Consider the following 20278-nt stretch of genomic DNA (forward strand, 5'->3'; position numbering starts at 1 on the left):
CCTGCACACCTGGGTCTGACCGCACACTGCATCCCTGCATACCTGGGTCTGACCGCACACTGCATCCCTGCACACCTGGGTCTGACCGCACACTGCATCCCTGCACACCTGGGTCTGACCGCACGCATCCCTGCACACCTGGGTCTGACCGCACACTGCATCCCTGCATACATGGATTTGACCACACACTGCATCCCTGCACACCTGGGTCTGACCACACACTGCATCCCTGCACACCTGGGTCTGACCACACACTGCATCCCTGGGTATCTGGGTCTGACCGCACACTGCATCCCTGCACACCTGGGTCTGACCGCACACTGCATCCCTGGGTATCTGGGTCTGACCGCACACTGCATCCCTGCACACCTGGGTCTGACCGCACACTGCATCCCTGGGTATCTGGGTCTGACCGCACACTGCGTCCCTGCACACCTGGGTCTGACCGCACACTGCGTCCCTGCACACCTGGGTCTGACCGCACACTGCATCCCTGGGTATCTGGGTCTGACCGCACACTGCGTCCCTGCACACCTGGGTCTGACCGCACACTGCGTCCCTGCACACCTGGGTCTGACGGCACACTGCGTCCCTGCGCACCTGGGTCTGACCGCACACTGCGTCCCTGCGCACCTGGGTCTGACCGCACACTGCGTCCCTGCGCACCTGGTTCTGACCGCACACTGCGTCCCTGCGTACCTGGGTCTCACTGCATACTGAAGTAGAGTGAGCTTCCAGGATGCAGCAAGCCTGGGACTGTGGCACTCATTCTGGAATTCAAGAAGGAGGCTTCCCTAGGCCTGAGAACATGTTCTGAGCAAACAGGAAGGAGGAAGCCTTCTTCACCAGCATGCCAGTCAGCACGCCAGCCTACTCTGAGCCCAGCCTAAGAGACTGCCAACGTTTGCAGAAATACTTCCTGTTAACATTTACCTTGGCTGATGTTTATTAATCGGGTCTATTAATAGACTTTTTGTTTGGCCTTTCCTAAGGAATAACTTCTAGAAGAAGCATTCCTACCCAATTATGCCCTGCCTTGCACAATGCTTAGGGTTTGTAAATTGCTATTCCATCCTTATCTCTTGATCCATTCATTTATTTATCCATAGCACACAATTATTGAGCAGGGAACAAGACAGACTCAACCCTGCCCTTGTGGAGCATATATCTTTCATGAGAGACAAGTGTGGAGGCCCCTGGTGGCTCATTTTCTTCCTGCCTTTGGTAGTTTAGCAGAGCTGTCTCCGCTGGACCAGGCCAGGTTGCAGGGAATAGCTGACATCAGCTTTGGCGGATAGCAGCGCTCTTGTGTGCAGAGGATTCTTCAAGAGACTTCCTGAGTCCTCGGCATGCAGCCCTGGGCCTTGGTGTATTAGTCAGGATCTCTGGAGAAACAGAATAAATAGGATATAGAGAGATATACATATAACAGGGTATTTATTTAATTAGGAATGGAGTCTCCTTCTTTCATCAGGCTGGAGTGCAGTGGTGCAATCTTGGCTCACTGCAACCTCCGCCTCCTGGGTTCAAGTGATTCTCCTGCCTCAGCCTCCCAAGTAGCTGGGACTACAGGCTCGTGCCACCACGCCCAGCTAATTTTTTTGTGTTTTTAATAGAGACAGGGTTTCACCACGTTGGCCAGGATGGTCTCGATCTCTTGACCTCATGATCTGCTCGCCTCGGCCTCCCAAAGTGCTGGGATTACAGGTGTGAGCCACCGCTCCCGGCCTGTAAGAGGGTATTTATTATGGGAGTTGGCCCACACAATTATGGAGGCCAAGAAGTTCCATGATCTGCCATTTGCCAACTGGACAGCCAGGAAAGCCTTGGTGTAATTCAGCCCAAATCTGAAGACTCAAAAACCAAGAGCTTCAATGCTGGAGGGCAGGAGAAGTTGGATGCCCCAGCTTAAGCAGAGAGAGAGGGAGAATTTACCCTTCCTCCAGCATTTTATTCTATATATTATTCCTCCATTCTTTCATTCTATGAGAGACTGGATGGTGCCCACCCACACTGGTGTGAGTGGATCTTCTTAGTCTGTGGATTCAAATTTGAATCTCTTCTAGAAACGCCCTCACAGACACACCCATAATGATAGTGGGTTTACCAGCTATCTGGGCAACCCTTACCCCAGTCAAGTTGATACATAAAATCAACCATCACACTTGACAAGCATACTCCTTAGTGTTGCTCACTCCCAGCCCTTGATATATTTATTTCTTTTTGAGATGGAGTCTTGCTGTGTTGCCCAGTCTGGAGTACAGTGGTATGATCTCGGCCCACTGCAATCTCCACCTGCCAGGTTCAAGCAATTCTCCTGCCTCAGCCTCCTGAGTAGCTGAAACTACAGGTATGTGCCACCACGTCTGGCTGATTTTGATATTTTTAGTAGAGAAGGGGTTTTGCCATATTGGTCAGGCTGGTCTCGAACTCCCGACCTCAGGTGATCCCCCTGCCTTGGCCTCCCAAAGTGTTGGGATTACAGGCGTGAGCCACCACACGCAGCCCAGGAAGACTTCTTAGAGGAAGGAACACTTCATCTTGCAGATGCAGAAGTGGGCATGGAAAGAGGAGTGGTCCAGGCAGCGGTGAGAGCACACAGGACCTAAAGGCAAGATGGAAATGACACTCTCAAGGAGCTCCATGACCCAAGAGAAAAGCAGGGCGTACCCACTTTACGATGGAAACACAGAACCTCTGTGAGGCCACTTGACCCATCCAAACTAAGGTTACTGACACACGGCGGAGCCTAGATTTGAACCCCAGCTGTGACTGCATCCAGAGTCCTCCCACCGCACCCGCTCCCACTGTGGATAACAGTTCTCGGTCACTCTTTCTTTTCTCTGCGTTGGCCATTTCCATTCTCCACATTCCCACTCCATGCCTCTGTGCACAGTTTGCACGGCTCTGCTCGGTGAAACACTAACTTTCCTTCTGGTTCGAGCACAAGTCCTGCCATGGGAAGGGATCTTGGGCTCCCATTTGGGCTAGGTTTGAGGTTAACGGTTGGTTGGTTGTTTGGAAATTAGGGGTTAGACTGTGGTCACAGGCACAGATCAGCTAGGGATGGAGGTCAGGACTGAAATTAAAAGTGACTCATGGCCGGATGCAGTGGCTCACACCTGTAATACCAACACTATGGGAGGCTGAGGCAGAAAGACCACTTGAGGCCAGGAGTTCAGGACCAGCCCAGGCAACATGGTAAGACCCTGTCTCTACAAAATAAAAAATAAAAGCAGGGCATGGTGGTGCATGCCTGTGGTCCCAGCTACTTGGAAGGATGAGGCAGGAGGATAGCTTGAACCCCGGAGGCTGGAGCTGCAGCAAGTCAAGATCACACCACTGCACTCCAGCCTGGGCGACAGAGTGAGACTCTGTCAAAAAAAAAAAAAAAAAAAAAAATGCTGGGCGCGGTGGCTCACGCCTGTAATCTCAGCACTTTGGGAGGCCGAGGCTGGCAGATCACGAGGTCAGGAGATCGAGACCATCCTGGCTAACACAGTGAAACCCCGTCTCTACTAAAAATACAAAAAATTAGCCGGGCGTGGTGGCAGGTGCCTGTAGTCCCAGCTACTTGGGAGGCTGAGGCAGGAGAATGGCGTGAACCCGGGAGGCGGAGCTTGCAGTGAGCCAAGACTGGGCCACTGCACTCCAGCCTGGGTGACAGAGCGAGACTCCGTCTCAAAAATAAAAAAAGTAAATAGAAGTGAATCATTACAGAATTTCTGATCAGAGTCAAGGTTTAGTTAGGGGCCAGGATTAGAGTTTAGTGTATAGTAAGGGTCCAGCCTGGAACAGAGTTCAAATAATTGTCTAAAAGATGAGGGCTCAGTTTTAGAGCAAGTTCAGGGCTCAGCCTGGAACCAGATTGAGGATCCACCCTGGAACCAGGATTAGGGCTCCGTCGGAGCGGGGGTCAAGCTCACTCTCGGGTCAACTTTGGGTCTCAACTTAGAACTAGAGTCAGGGTTCAGCTCAGGCTGGAGCTCAGATATGTGAATCTGCGTCTGAGAGTGGATTGAGGACTATCAGGGCTCAGGCATCGCTGGTCAGGGCCCCCATCTGCTCAGGCCTGGAGTGTGCCCTGTGCCCAGAGTGGGAGTGAGGCGGGAGAAGCCCAATGAGGGTAAAGACACACGTCAACAGAGCCCCCACCCCTGCTGCAGTGCTGTGCTCCAGACCTCCTAACTCATCCCCTCCCCGACCCAAAACACACACAAACGCACACACAGGCACACACACATGCACATGCACGCACACACACACGTGGGAAACAGAGATCTAGGTATATGGCCCTGGGAAGTGCTGTGGCCCTGATGGACGCTGGTATCTGCAGGGACCAGTCCGCCCAGATCAGATGCGGCTGCAGCACAATCAGCTCTCAGGCAGGCCCGGAGATGAGTGCAGGGACAGGGAGGGGCTCAGGCTGCAACTCTCCAGCCAGCCCACCATGAGAGCCCCGGGCCACCCAATCTGAATACCAGTCCTTGGTCACTCTTTCTCTCCTTTGGCTTGGCCATTCCCATTCTCCTATCACGAGAGCTCCTCAGCCACCTGTCTTCAGAAGTCTGGGCCTCCACAAAAACCATCCGCCTTGTCTACAAGTTGGCCCCTTGGACTGGCATTGCCCAGACCCCTGGAAAGATGATGGCCAGGTATAGGGAAGACAGCCCTGGGCTTGGTGCTGGGCTCCTGGGTGCCACTGTCTTGCTTCCCTTCTCTGGGCCATCTGTAAAATGGGAATAAATGACACTGAAGGAGGGTGGGTATTTGACAAATGAAGAAACTCACAATCAGAGAAAAAGGAAGAACCTGACCGAGGGTCGCACAGCCCAGTGGGGGGCAGTGTGGGGACTAAAACCCAGGCCTGCTGACAGCAAAGGCCTTACTTCTCTTGTCAATCAGGCCTCCTTTGTCTCAGAGGCTGACCTGTTCATGTCCACCCCAGCCCCTCATGCAGGCTCCTAGGAGTAGGCAGTAGAAAAGAAGAAGGGGTGGGTGGTTAGGGGCGGGACAGACTGCCCCCTCCTCGGGTCTGCTAGGATCTCGGAGCACAGGAGAGTCGAATAGGCCCAGAGGCCAGCTCCAGCTCTGGACCCAGGTTAAAACCCCAGCTTCCCCACACACCTGCTGCATGCTGTCAGGTGAATTGCCTCACTTCTCTGAGCAAGATTCGAACCTCCGTGTACAAAAGAGAGATAATCAGAGCTACTTCCTCTTTTGGATTATTAAATAAGAAATGCATAAACAGAAATGATCTATAAATGTTGCTGTTGCCACTGCGCCACTGCCAGCCTCAACTCTCACCGCTCTGTCCTCGGTCTCACCACCCCACACTCACCGGTCTTCCCATCTCCCCAAGTGCCACACTCCTTCCTGTTTCAGGATCTTGGGACATGCCATTCTTTTGACCTGGTCTGACCTCCAAAAGTCACTTCCTCAGAGTGCCCCCAGATGAGATCAGAACATTCTCTGCCCTGCCCTTTGTCGCAGTTGCCAGGACTGTAACATGAGGCTGGGGTTTTATGTGGAACAGGATAGCAGCAGGAGCTTTTCCATTCGCCCCAAAACTGACAACTGGGGTGCAGAGCCAGGGTGAAGTATTGCAGAACACCCCAAATCCTGAAGACAGGCCCCAACAAATAGGTCCAGATGCTCCCTCTAGGGCTTGCTGAGAAGGCAAGACTGGCCCTCCCATCCCTCTACTTCTAGATTTATGTGGGGGAAGGGATTCTTCAGGGATATGAAGCTTCAGTTTCATATGGAAGCTGTGGATTTTCTCTCCTCTTCCCCACCACCTGAGACCCCTCTCAACCAAGCCCAGTGGGAGAGGCACCAAGAAAATCACATGTTATTATGGAGGTGGGAAGGCCCCTGCTGAGAGGCAAGACTGGTATCTCCCTCCTGGGGACCTTTGCTGGTGTGGCCAACTTGTTCTGTCCCTGGGCCTTCTGAGCAGGGGAAGAGAGTAGTGGAGAGAAATGGCAGGGTGGAAGGGGCTGGCAGTAAGACAGTCTGCATGCTTGCCATTTGCTGAGGCCAGCAGAGAACACAGAAAAAAGAGCTGAACTTGTACCATCTTTTGGGACCCAACCAAGAAGATACCCACCACACAAGGGGCCCCAGCAACAGGAACCATGGGGCGGACTGCTGCAGGCAAGGGCAGGGGGTTGGGGGGGCATTGGAATAGGTTATCAAGAAGCCAGATAACCACATCAGGTGACTGTGGAGGCTGAGGCTCCCACAGGACCTCCAAAGAGCACACACAGGCTCCCACAGAGCCAGCGTTCAGACACCTGCCATGCAGAGGACATTGGCTGCTGACAGGCTCGACCCACAGACAGGAGCACGGTCCGGGTGGATGAAGAAGGAGATATTGCCTGTCGAGCCCCTGTTCTCTCAGTCCCTGTGCCGGAGAAGCCAGATGTTAAAAATAGGGAGGAATGAAGCACTGGCATGTGCTACAACATGATGAACCTCGAAAACATCCCACAAAGCAAAAGAAGCCAGACAAAAGATCATACAGGTCATATGAATCCATTTATATGAAATGTCCAGAACAGGCAAATTCGTAGAGACAGAAAGCAGATTAGTGGTTGCCTAAGGCTGGGGGAGTCGGGAGTGTAGAGACATGGTGGAGGGTGGCATAGGGGTTTATAATGGATGGGGATGGGAAGCTACAAAAGGTGTAACTTACATATAATGGGCATACCAGAAAGAGAAGACAAAGAGAAAGGAACGGAAGAATATTTGAAACAATGACAACAGAATTTTTCCAAATTTATGTCAAGCATCAAACCACAGATCCAGAAAGCTCAGAGAATACCAAGCAGGATAAATACAACAACAATAACAAATCTACACCTAGCATATTGTTTGCAAACAACAGAATATCAAAGATTTTTTTAAATCCCAAAAAAAGCTGGGCGCGGTGGCTCACGACTGTAATCCCAGCACTTTGGGAGGCTGAGGTGGGCAGATCACTTGAGGTCAGAAGTTTGAGACCAGCCTGGCCAACATGGTGAAAACCTGTCTCTACTAAAAAAGTATAAAAAATTACCCAGGCATGTTGGTGGGTGCCTGTGATCCCAGCTATTTGGAAGGCTGAGGCACGAGAATCACTTGAACCTGGGAGATGCAGGTTGCAGTGAGCTGAGATGACTCCATTGCACTTCAGCCTGGGACACAGAGTGAGATTCTACCAAAAAAAAAAAAAAAAAAAATCCCCACAAAAGCCAAAGGAAAAAAACACCTTACCTACAGAGGAGCAAAGAGAATTATATCCAACTTCTCAGAAACCATGCAAACAAAAAGAGAGTGGGATGGACTTTTTCTTTTTTTTTTTTGAGACAGAGTCTCACTCTGTCCCCCAAGCTGGAGTACAGTGGTGTGATCTCGGCTCACTGTAACCTCCGCCTCCCAGGTTCAAGTGATTCTCCTGCCTCAGCCTCCCAAGTAGCTGGGACTACAGGTGTGCATCACCACGCCTGGCTAAGTTTGGTAGTTTTAGTAGACACAGGGTTTCACCATGTTGCCCAGGCTGGTCTCGAACTTCTGACCTCAGGTAATCCGCCCACCTCGGCCTCCCAAAGTGCTGGGATTACAGACGTGAGCCATCGTGCCCAGCTCGTTGTACACTTTAAATGAGTTGTATAATATGTGAATAATATCACAACAAAGCTGTTATTTTTAAAAGGAGGGGGATTCAAGTTTAAGGTGATGAAAAAATTCTGGAGATAGCGGGGAAGGCTGTACAACAATGTCAGTGTATGTAATGCCATTGAACTGTACACTTAAAAAGGTGAAAATGGTAATTTTTTTTTTTTTTTTTTTTAAGATGGAATCTCGCTCTGTCGCCAGGCTGGAGTGCAGTAGCCCAATGTCGGCTCACTGCAACCTCCATCTCCCGGGTTCAAGCGGTTCTCCTCCCTCAGCCTCCCGAGTAGCTGGGACTACAGACGCCCGCCACCACGCCCGGCTAAGTTTTGTATTCTTAGTAGAGACGGGTTTTCACCATGTTGGCCAGGATGGTCTTGATCTCCTGACCTCGAGATCTGCCCGCCTCGGCCTCCCAAAGTGCTGGGATTGCAGGCATGAGCCACCGCGCCCAGACCATTCTACCATAATTTTTTGAGACAAATTTTAAAATAGAGGGGCAGAAGTATCCTACAACCACATAATGCACCCCCAAATACTAGAGTCAGTGGGCCAACGATGGACCACCGCAGTCAATGTCTGATGAAAGAATGAAGAGCTTCCCCTATTTGAGAGACAAGAAAACTGAGGCCCAAGGGGAAGCCACAGCACTGCCCAGGGCTGCACAACAGGGCCAAGGCAGAGATCTGGACCAGAATCCAGATAAGTTCCAGCCCCGGGAAGCCCAGGCCTGTGCTGGGCGGGGTTGGATTTCACCAAGCCCCTCCCCCAGCTGTGCACATCTGTCTGTCTCAGTGGGATGAGGCCATTGCCCAGGAAGCTGGCCAAGGACTCAAACATCCAGGACAGAACAACGGAGGCGCTTCCAACGGGCGGTATTGGCAGCCTCGCACTTGAACCTGGGCCCTGTGGGGCTGCCCGCTCCTGCCTGGCTCTGGGGGCTGTATTCCTAAGGCCACACTTACTCTCCTTACCCCAAATCCTCCTCCCTCAGCAGGAGCACCAGGATGCAGTCCAGGTCAGCTACTCCCTAGGGGAGGCACTCAGCAGGTCCCTGCCCCTCCCAGGGTCTCCATTTCCGCTTCAGCATAGTCAGGTTTCATCCAGCTCTGCCGGTCCCACTCCTCAAACCTGAGCAGCCTTTCCTGACATTGCTGTCTTGGAATACTTAGCGCTTCACTGCCCTAGTCGGAGGGAAGAGACGTGCTGCCGTTAGAAGCCTCAGCCCGAAGTTGGAGACAGAGCCCTGCACACAGGAGCTCCCGATGTGTCGGAGGAGCGAGAGTTCTGCCCTTAGGAGCCTCCAGCCCAAACGGACCACTCCGGATTCAGGAACTCCTGATCTGATGGGGGAGACCTGAGCCATCGCCATCACAGGGTCTCCTGTGTCAGTGCTTGGGCCCTGGCTGGTATCTCTCTTTTTCAGAAACTCTCTCCTCTCCCCGGCTCAAGAGGCCAGGGGCCCGTATCTACCTCTCTGCTCCTCAGAATTCAGCCGCTCTCCTAGTTTACTCAGCAGGGCCCCCACCCCAGGCTGCTGGCTACAGCGAGCATCACGACAGACTGCCCATGTGCTGAGGCCCGGCAGAGAACACATGTTCCTCACACCATATTTGCTTTTGGTGAGAAGCTCTCCACCCCAGCACGGCACCCTCTTGGTCCAGGACTGGCCCCCAAGCAGGCCAATGGCGTAACATCTAGAATTAGGAAGTACTCAGTCTAGACAGGCTCTTCCTGCCTTTGCTAAGGCCAACAGACTAAGGCTGGCCTAAATTTAGGGAAGCCCCTCCAGAGCCTGGTTCTGAGCCATCCAGGATTCACGGTGTCCTGCCAGGTTCTCACAGTACCCCAAAGCCTGGGGTTACTACTGAAGAAACTCAGAACCTGTTCCCCATCTATAAAATGGGGTTGATAAAAGCAACACCTCTTGAAAGATAATTGTGGGCCAGGTGCAGGGGCTCACACCTATAATCCAGCACTTTGGAAGGCCAAGGCAGGAGGACTGCTTGAGACCAAGAGTTCGAGACCAGCCTGAGCAACGTAGTGAGACTCCATCTCTACAAAAAAATTAAAAAGTTAGCCAGGTATGGCGGCTCACACCTGTGGTCCCAGCTACTTGGGAGGCTGAGGAGGGAGGATGACCTGATCCCAGAAAGGTCAAGACTGCAATGAGCTGTGATTGTGCCACTGCACTCCAGCCTGGGCAACAGAGTGAGAGCCTGTCTCAAAAATAGTAATAATTGTGAAGATTAAATTGAGATAATGAAGCCAAAATGTTAGCACAGCGTCTAGCCAAGGTGAATATTTTCTTTTTTTTTTTTGAGACAGAGTCTCGCTCTGTCGCCCAGGCTGGAGTGCAGTGGCGCGATCTCGGCTCACTGCAAGCTCCACCTCCCGGGTTCACGCCATTCTCCTGCCTCAGCCTCCCGAGTAGCTGGGACCACAGGCGCCCACCACCACAACCAGCTAATTTTTTGTGTTTTCGGTAGAGATGGGGTTTCACCGTGTTAGCCAGGATGGTCTTGATCTCCTGACCTCGTGATCCGCCCACCTTGGCCTCCCAAAGTGCTGGGATTACAGGTGTGAGCCACCGCGCCCGGCCTTAGGTAAATATTTTCTGGCTTTTGGTTTTGTTTTGTTTTTCTCACTCAGCATTCAAACCCCTTTTTAAAAATGTTTTGTTTGTTTGTTTTAGAGACACTCTGTCACCCAGGCTGGAGTGCAGTGGTGCTCCTTAGCCTCCCAGAGTGCTGGGATTACAGGCAGGAGCCACCGTGCCCGGCCTCAAGCCCAGTGAACCTTACAGGAGACAGCTCTGTCTTCCCGTGCAGGAGCTGACGTTCACCCTAGTCAGCTAGAAGCAGGCATTACAACGACTCCATCCACCAGGAGCCTACCCTGAATCTGTGGAAAACAGACAGAACAGACAGAAGCAGACATCTGTAGGGGCACCCTGCCTGTGTCCTGACTGCCAGCCTCCCTCAACAGCTGTTCTCTCTCTGAGCCCACTTCTCCAGCCGATTGCCTGAGCTCCTTGGTGTCTTTCCAATAAGTTCCTTTCTGCTTAAATTAGCAAGGGTCAGTTTCCATTGTTTTCAACTCGGAAACCTGGCGGGTTTGGAAATTGGTTGGAGGGGGTGGTTTCACACTCCATACCCTCGGGAAAATGATGATCTGGTCTAGTCGGAGCTGAAGGAAGGGAAAATCCAGTTAGTGTTCAGGGATGAGAATCTAGCAGCTGTGGTATGTAGTGGTGAAACAGCTAATTAAGTTATAATAATTAATTAAATTATGGCCTGTGGCCATCTGGGAAAAAAGCGCCATTGAAGGTAGAGCTTTGAGGGTCTGAGTCGACACTGCTATTGAACACATGAATGGCATGAAGATTTCAGAGATGGGGTAGCTGCTTCTGTGGCACTGGGCAATTCAAGGAAAAAGAATAACAAGCTTAAATCCCTAAATTCTTGGCTCAAGGCATAGACTGGAGCCTAGGAACTTTCTATAACTGTGCTGAAAAAAAAATTCTCTTATCTTTTATGGCAGCAGGATTAAGTCTGTGAAAAAACAAATGTAAAATCTGACCCTTGGCATCACCACATTACTGTGGCAGCTGAGCTCACGGCCTCCTCTTCCTCTGCCTGCTGCACAAATCCTGTCCGTTCCTCTGGGCTGCTCCTGGGTTTTCTTCTCTTCTTGCCCTGCAGTCCTCCAGGGTGTGGGATGCATTTGGCCCCAAGTAACAGAAAGCTGCCCACGGAGGCAGATCCGTGGTGCAGATCTGTGTGCAGGTGCTTTTCGCTCCCAGCTCTGCTGTTCTCAGGGCTGGCCTCACCGAGTGGGGTGCTGGAGCCGACTCTTCCTGGCTTGCAAGAACAGACTGTGTGCATCTTAACTCCAGGTTAAGCGATGTCATGTTGGTAGCTTGACATTGGCCATATTTATACTAGGAAATAGACAAACACTACAAATCAAGGTTTTAAACAACACATGGAGAGGTGGCATACTGCATACTGCATACTGCTAGCTTCTTCCCAGATCTGGTCCTCTGAAGGGGTAGCATAGGTCATGTAAGACAAAGTAACGAATTTAAGAAGCCATGTTTCTCATTTCTGCATGCCAGCATCATTTCACAAGCCCCTGATTCTGTGACAACGTGCAGCAATCCAGAAAGATGCTTTAAAGACAAACCCCCTACGTCTCTTGCCTGAGTCACTATATTCTTTAAAAGATAAATGAGACCGGGGCGGTGGCTCAAGCCTGTAATCCCAACACTTTGGGAGGCCGAAGCAGGTAGATCACCTGAGGTCAGGAGATCGAGACCATCCTGGCTAACACGGTGAAACCCCGTCTTTACTAAAAATACAAAAAAATTAGCCAGGCGTGGTGGCGGGCGCCTGTGGTCCCAGCTACTCGGGAGGCTGAGGCAGGAGAATGGCGTGAATCTGAGAGGCGGAGCTTGCAGACAGCCAAAAGATGGCGCAACTGCAGTCCAGCCTGGGCGACAGAGCAAGAATCCGTCTCAAAAAAAAAAAAAAGATAAATGGCCACACACCAGGCACAGTGGCTCACACCTGTCATCCCAGCACTTTGAGAGGCCAAGGTGGGTGGATTGATTGAACCCAGGAGTCTGAGACCAGCCTGGGCAACATGGTGAAACCCTGTCTCTACAAAAAATATATAAATTAGCCAGGTGCAATGGCATGTGTGCCTGTAGTCCCAGCTACTTAACGGGCTGAGGTGGAAGGATCGCTGGAGCCAGGGAGGTTGAGGCTGCAGTGAGCCATGATCACAACACCGCACTGCACGCCAGCCTGGGCGACAGGGTGAGACCTTGTCTTAAGAAAAAGAAAAAAAAAGAAAGATAAACAACCCTAGTCCTTGCCTTTTCCTGCACATAAGGTAATGATGTCTAATCTAATGGGGTTAGCGATGATGCCTCTGTAATCTGTCACCAGATGGGTTCCTGCACCCAAACTTCGATGTGATTTTGCACTACTGAACCTCCACCAGCTGCATATCAGCAGTGGGCTCAAATGCTGTGCCGTAGTCGTCTGACAAACCCTCTCTGGAGGGTTGCTTGTGGGCCATAAGCCTCTGTCTATAGTCATCAGCAAGACTTCTGTATAAAACTAATTTTAATTATTTAAAAGCTTGATTTTTTGTCTTTAGTTGATGGTCACGCGCTTCTTTGTGTGCTCAAGAGAGAGGGACAGAGAGAGAGGAAATAACTCTCCCAGTGTTCCCTGAAGTGCAAGAGCCCTGTTGGGGTCAGATCTCTGAACAAAACTGTTTTCTTTTTTAGGGAATGAGGAAAGAGGAAATGGAGGTGGGGGGGCTCACCCACACCTGCTGCTTCACCGATGACACAGCTACGTCCCCAGCCCAGAGCCCCCTGAGCTCCTGACTTATGTAACTGATGACCTGCTGGAGACCTCCACTGTGACAATCCTAACAACAGTCCCAACAGCTCGTGCACACACACTGACGCATGCCAGGCGCTGCTCCAAGTGCTCTCTGCAGCTCCTCTCATCCACGCAAGAGCCTCACCATCACCCCCATTTACAGATGAGGAAGACGAGGCTCCGAGGGGGGCATAACCTGCCCAGGTCACTTGCCAGAGCCAACTCATGGTGATACCGGGACGTGAGCCAGCCACCCGGCGCCAGGCCTCTGCCCTGCACCCTGTCTTGTCCCCGCCAGGTGCCTCAAACGTTCCGCCTTCCCTCACACCTGCTTGGAGCCCTTCCCCTCCTCGTCGAACTTCAACACAGTGAGGTCTCACCGCAGGCCTCCCTGCTCTAGAAAGCTTTTCTAACCGCACGCCAGGCTCGACGCCCATCTCTGGCTGGCACGTGACTCTGCCTCCTGCACTGGGCGTGGTAACTGTCTGCATGAACCCTGAGTTCCTTGAGGACAGGAAACCAGCCCAGGACCTGCCCACAGGGCCACCTGGTAAGGAACAGGTCAAGGAAAGCCCAGCCCAGGCCCTGGTGGTCTTGGCACGTCCCTTCTGCCTAGCCATCCAGGCCTTCATCCTGGCAGCCCTCCCCCACTCCACCTCCCAGCTGGGTCTGCTCCTCATGCTCAGCAAAGCTCCCCTCACCTCCGTTCATCAGCCTCCTTCCTGCTCTACTCTTTTATTAAGATTCTAATTAAATAATTCTAATTAAATGTAATGAGCTGAATCCACAAACTTATTGCAATAAAGCAGCGTTCAGAACATGCTTCCTCCCAATCTTTCTCAGGCAGTGGATGCAGGGATGGCACAGGGTCTCTGCTGCCTGGGGTGACCAAGTGGGACTAGGACTGACTGCCACGCTCACAGGAACATCGCCACAGGAGGAAACCACTGGCTGGATATCCATGGCCCAGCAGGACCTTCCCACGTGGAGTCGCCCCAGACTCCCTGAGCCGGGCAGAAGTTTCTGTGCTCTTAGAGACAGCAGGTGCGGGCCTGGACCACCCTGCTGGCTCCTCCTTGGGTCTGTGTCTCAGGCCACTCCTAGTGCCTCTGCCTGATGGCACCATCCTGCCTCCTCCACATCAGGAGGGGCGGGCACCACTCCAGGCCTACAATGGGGGCTTGCTAAGCATATGGGTGTCTGTCTGCCCCTCAACCCTGCTCTCTGAAGAAGCAGCAGCCCTGGGCCTGCAGGACTGCTTCTGTGTGACCTTAGCCAAGTCCCACCCCAAATCTGGGCCCGATCTCAGTTTCCACTGAAGGGCAGGCCAGATGGGGTGGGAGAGAGCCTCTGTGAAAGAGAAAGTGGATGGTATGTTGGGTTAGGTCCAGCCTCAAATCTTGGCCCTGTTCCTTCCTGGCTGTGTGGCCTGGGGCAAGTTGCTTCACCTCTCTGAGCCTCAGTAGTAACAGCTACCACTAGCCAGGTACCCAAAGCCAGGTGCTCTGCTTTCCTTTCACTGTCTCGTGCTGCTACTTTTGTTTTTGTGTGTGTGTGGTTTTTTTTTTTTTTTTTTTTTTTTTTTTTTTTTTTTTTTTTTTTTTTGAGACGCAGTTTCACTCTTGTTGCCCAGGCTGTAGTGCAATGGCACAATCTCGGCTGACTGCAACCTCTGCCTCCTGGGTTCAAGCGATTCTCCTGCCTTAGCCTCCCAAGTAGCTGGGATTACAGGCATGCGCCTCCACGCCCAGCTAATTTTGCATTTTTTAGTAGAGACGGGGTTTCTCCATGTTGGTCAGGCTGGTCTTGAACTCCTGACCTCAGATGATCCACCTGCCTTGGCCTCCCAAAGTGCTGGGATTACAGGCGTGAGCCACCGTGCCCGGCCTACTTTTGCTTTTTTTGAGGTGGAGTCTCTGTCACCCAGGCTGGAGTGCAGTGGCACAATCTCAGCTCACTGCAACCTCTGCCTCCTGGATTCAAGCGATCTTCCTGCCTCAGCCTCCTGAGTAGCTGGGATTATAGGCATGTGCCACCACACCCAGCTAATTTTTTTTTTTTTTTTTTTTTGGTATTTTTAGTAGAGACAAGGTTGCACCATGTTGGCCAGGCTGGTCTCGAACTCCTGACCTCAAGTTATCCGCCCACCTCCATCTCCTAAAGTGCTGGGATTACAGGCATGAGCCACCGCACCCAGCCTCATACTGCTACTTTTGAAGTCAGGCTGCCTGGTTCAAATCCAGGCTCTGCTCATTCCCAGCTGAATGACCATGGGCAACTCACACCGCCTCTCTGGGCCTCAGTCTGCTCTTCTGCAAAATGGGGCCAGTACCCATTCCATGGTTATCATGAGGAGGCAATGGGGTGGTTTGTGCAAAGCTCTCAGCCCAGGGCTGGGTATGTAGTCAGTGCTCATTTAATCTCCACACTAGGTCCAAGAGGCCAGTCCTGCCTCTGCAGATAAGGAAACTGAGCAGCCATTTGACTAAAGTTTTGGAACTAGGAAATGACAGAGCAAGTGTTTGTTTGTTTGTTTGTTTGTTTTAGACAGGGTCTCATTCTGTGGCCCAGACTGGAGTGCAGTGGTGCAATCACAGCTCATGCAGCCTCAACTTCACAGGCACAAGCGATCTTCCCACCTCAACTTCCTGAGTAGCTGGGACTACCAGTGCATGCCACTACACTCGGCTTGTTGTTTTTTTGGGGGGTTTTTTGTTTTGCTTTGTTTTGTTTTGTATTTTTTGTAGAGACAGGGTTTCTCCATGTTGCTCACGCTGGTCTCAAATTCCTGGACTGTAGCGATCCACCTGCCTTAGCCTCCCAAAGTGCTTGGATTACAAGCGTGAGCCCCTGTGCCTGGCCAGAAATGGGATTGTAACTCAGGTACTTCTGACTTCTAACTCTGTGCTCTTTCCACAGTGCCGGAGTCCTGGCCTTCCCAGGAGGCCCCCAGGTTTAGGGGTCTGACTCTTCCTTGGGGCTGGCAAGGCTCAAACATCATAGAGTCTTCCCAGCCGGGTGGTGAGAGCCCTGGTCCAGCCTTGTGACCCAGAAAGGAGGGTCTCTGGGTTTAAAGCGTTGCATCTGGGGACCGGGACAGTAAGTCTTCCTTACCTCCCCAAGATGCCCGGGGAGCAGACCCTGAACCCAAGTCCCCAAGAGGCACAGGCCAGTCCTACTGGGTCCTGGGGCTGTCTGTTTCGATTCATCGCAAGAACTAGAGCTGAGTTGTGGAATGTCAAGCCAGCATGACCCAGACAGTGACAGGCCAAAGTCAAAAACACCCCTCACTGCTGCCCACTATGGACAAGCAGGAACCCACGGACATGCACAAGGAAACACACAGACCTCTCACCCTCAACTCATGTACAGACCTGCAGGTCTACACGCCCCTGGCACATACACAGTCCCACTCACACACACCCAGAGAAATGATATAGCATGCCCAGAACACTCGGCACATCAGCCTTTCACATGGTTGGCAGGAACAAAGAGACACCAGCCCTCCACATCACACGGGGATACATCAATCTCTGACTCAGGCCACTGCCAGAGGCCTACAGACACCCACAGGACTCCCGACACACAGACTTGGGACCACCACCAAACCCAGGCCACTGGCCACGCACACATCCTTTTCTTCGACAAACCTGGAAGCTCCTAATTGGACAACAGAGCGGGAAGACACGGGGTTGCCTTTCCAACCTTCCACCTGCCCCCTTGCAAGCCAGGAGGTTGCTCTCTCTTGGGTCCGACCCTGGATGACAGCCTCACTCTCCGAGAGCCTCCGTCTCTGCATTGCCCCTGGCTGTGCAGCCTTCGTGTCCTCGAGACCCCACACTGAGCCCTGCACAGCAGGTCTGAGCCTTGCCACTGCCCCCTGGTCCAGGCGCTGTGCCTGCTCTGAGCCCATTTCCCAGCTCACCTCCTTCCTCCTTCCTCTCCAGCCGCAGACCTCCTCCTGCCCTTGGCACATTCCAAACTGCAATCCTGGGGCTTTGTGCTTGCTTTTTGCCCTCTCAGGTGCCTTTCTCTCGGGCCTCCCTACCTCCTCCAGGGCTCTGTCCAATGCCGTCGACCACCCCGGGTGGAGCAGCACGTCTGGCCAGGCCACTCCCGTCCCCTCCCCTGCCCTTTTTCCTTCTAAGTGCTTACACCACACTTATTTTCACATATTTATACATATTTATACATATTTGGAGGAGTATCAGCTCCATGAGGATGGGGATTTCTGCTGTTTTGTTTGCTGCCATGTTCCAGGCGCCTGGCATGCATCCTGGCATGTAGTGGGCACTCAATTGCTGGGCATTGGATGAATGACCCTTGACCCAAGCCTGGCTCAGGGAGAGGCAGGAGCAGGCCCCACCCATATGAAACAGCCCTGGGGTGCTATCCTAGCTTTTCACATCTCAATCAGATCAGTTCACGGCCTCACGTTGCTATCCTAAGGCTTACATGATAATGTGTGCAAAGCCTCGGCATAGCTCCTGACACAGTGTGGCAGCCAGGTTTTCTTGGGGCTAACCTCTCCCAGCTTCTTTTACCCTCCCTGCCCCCCAATAGTGTCGCGGTGGTGGGGTGCCAGAGGGTCTGCTGCATCTCAGCACCATTTCCCTTCCCTTCCCTGTGCCCTCCTGAGCCACAGGGGCTGGATGTCTGCAAACCACCTCTTCCCAACTTCTGTTGTCAGCAGCTTCAGGCCAGCTCTGCCCTGGGATGCAGCCACCGGGACCTACAGGGGCAGCAGCCGCCAGATCCCTGAGCCCCTGCAGGGACCACCTGCACCCTCACCCTGCCAGGGCTTTTGTGATCTGGCGCTCTTCACTAAATACCTTCCTACTGGAATGGCTAGACTGGAATGCTTTCCTGCCTAGGCCGTGGAGTTTGTTGAGTTTTTCCTGAGGGCACAATGTGGTGGTCTCAACGTGGCGGGCCTGAGTGTGCACCTGGGTGCATCAGGGGAGCCGGTAGGACACAACCTGTCTCCTCCCCACCTCGGCTACCCTGGGTGGGCCTTACCCCTCGGGAGAGACTGGTCATCCCCACCCCCATCTGACCTCCCCGGGCCGCGCAAAGCAGCCCCTCTGTTTGGACTGCACCTTTATCCTATTTAACAGGTGAGAAGACTGAGACACAGGCTACTAAGTTGTTTCTGCGGCTAAAAAGCGGTCGTCTGGGATTGAAACCCAGTCCTGACTGCTGTGGCCCCAGAGGCTGCACTCAGAACCGCAGCTCCATGCCCCCTCTTCTAGGCGTCTGGCCAGCAGCCTGAGCGGCAGATGAGACTTCGGGGCCCTTGAGGGGGACAGTGGAGAGACGGATGATGAGCTGGTGCTCATTACATGCTCGAGAATCCACCAAGGTCCTTTCTCCAGCCTCTTGTTATCATCACATCCAGTTCCCCGCAAGCGCGTGGCCCCCTTCTAGCGAGACTTCTCTCTCCTCTCCCCCAGTGGATGGAGGACTGGGCATGGAGTCAGTGGAAAATACAGCTCAGATCCCAGCTCTCTTAACTGCTGTGAGTCCCGGGCAAGTCCTGTGCCCTTTGCAGGCCTCAGCTCCCCATTATAAGCACAGTGGGTGGGCTGGGACCCATCAGGGGCTCTCCCAGTACTAACATTCTAGAATCTTACTTTGAAGACAGCATGAAATCCAAGATCTTTAGTCGGCGCAGAGGGTGGACCACACAATACGTTTTACCAAACCGGGATGGGTGTGCCACGCCACGGGCTGTGTGTGATGGAGACCCAGAGTGCCTAAGCCCAGTGCACACCGGGGAGCTGTCACAGGATGCATGCGACAGCTGGCAAAATGGACCCCCAGGGTCCAGGGCTCTAGCGCCGCCTGCTGAGCCAGGGCTGCCCCTTCTCGCAGCTCTCATGGGAGCCAGGCTGGTTCTCCCCTCCTGATGAACTCACTGATGGCCACTCTGTGCCAGGTGGTAGGCTGGGCACTGAGGCCATGGGGCGAATCAGACAGGCATGTCCTCAAGGAGCTCCCAGGCTAGCACATGCAGTCGCCAACCATTCTACCCTTCCTTCGAGGCCCACCAGGGATAAGTCCCTCTTCTAGGAGCCTGCCCCGGCTTCCCCAGCTGCCATACCTCAGCTCTGACTTCCAATGTCCCTCTGGCCTGGTGCAAGCCCGGCCCATACCCGGGAGCTTTCCAGGGTGCCATGAACTACAACCCCTGGACTGCGAGGGGGTCAAGGGCAGCTGTACCTCAGTCACCCTGAGACAGGCTGTGCCAGGGCTCAGCAGGTGCAGTCAGAATTGCTGTCTGGCAACAAGGATTCATGACACAGCCCACATCTGTCCTGGCCACAAACGCACCATCTGATCCAGTACCTCTGTGCTGGACACTTGGCTAAGGTTACTCTGCGCTGGGTTCAGAAGTTCCTAAGCAAGCAAGGTCATCCTGATTTGCCAATGTTCCAACCGGCCTGCAGAGGTAGCCACCCAGCACAGTGGAGAACACACAGGCTCTGGGTCTCAGGCCTGCCGCCGAATAGCTGCGTGAGGCTGGCCGATCATGTAACCTCCATAGGCCTCAGTATCATCATCTCTAAAATGAGCTAACAATACCTACAGGCACAGGTGCTGTGCAGCAGCTTAAACTAGCTGGTATGTGTGGATGCTGCTAGTGTTCAAGATGTGCACCCTCCTTTCCTGCCCTTCCGAGGCTGGCATTCACCTCCCAGAGGAAGCCTTCCTTCTCTGAGGGGCACCAACACTCACTGTGGGCCCCACTGGCAGGCTGAGCAATGCCATTGGGGACAAAGCAGGGTCTCAATGCAATGACACACACCCCTGTGGAGTTCTAAACTAGACATGTCCAGAGAAGTGGCCCCAAAGGGCAGCCACTGGGGAAGAGATGGGATCTGCTCTGGTGTCTAGCTAGGAAGTCAGCTCTTGCCTGTGGAGACACCCACTGGCCAGCAGCTTCCAGTGTCTTCCGTGGTAGCTGGGGCTGCTGGCGAGGCAGAGCAGGGCACGGCAGCTCGGTTGGGCTTTACCTTGATCTACACGGAGAGGCACTGTGCAGTGGAAATCTGGAGCGCTGGAGTCAGAGAGCAGGGTTCAAATCCCAGATCCCCGAGTGGATGTGAGACTTTGGCCAACTTGTTGATCCTCCTTCACCCTCAGCTGCCTCATCAGGAAAATGGGACTAGGACCACCTACCTGGTAGCATGTGAGGCTGCGAGGACTGGTATCACTGG

General features: G+C 53.0%; 1 protein-coding gene across 2 annotated transcripts in view; it reads right to left on the reverse strand.

Moving 5' to 3' along the window:
- Positions 1-847: 847 nt before the first annotated feature.
- The window catches only part of LOC105494471 (low density lipoprotein receptor adaptor protein 1), a 46465-nt gene continuing 27034 nt past the window's right edge, over positions 848-20278 (reverse strand). Inside the window, exon 9 of one of the 2 annotated variants that reach the window (XM_071098349.1) lies at positions 848-1385. In XM_071098349.1, coding sequence (XP_070954450.1) covers positions 1373-1385 — 13 coding nt within the window. In that variant the 3' untranslated portion in view covers positions 848-1372. The remainder of the gene's footprint in view (positions 1386-20278) is intronic. The other variant, XM_011762904.3, reaches the window with a different exon arrangement.

Source organism: Macaca nemestrina, chromosome 1 (assembly GCF_043159975.1).
Source record: "Macaca nemestrina isolate mMacNem1 chromosome 1, mMacNem.hap1, whole genome shotgun sequence".
Classification (NCBI taxonomy): domain Eukaryota; kingdom Metazoa; phylum Chordata; class Mammalia; order Primates; family Cercopithecidae; genus Macaca; species Macaca nemestrina.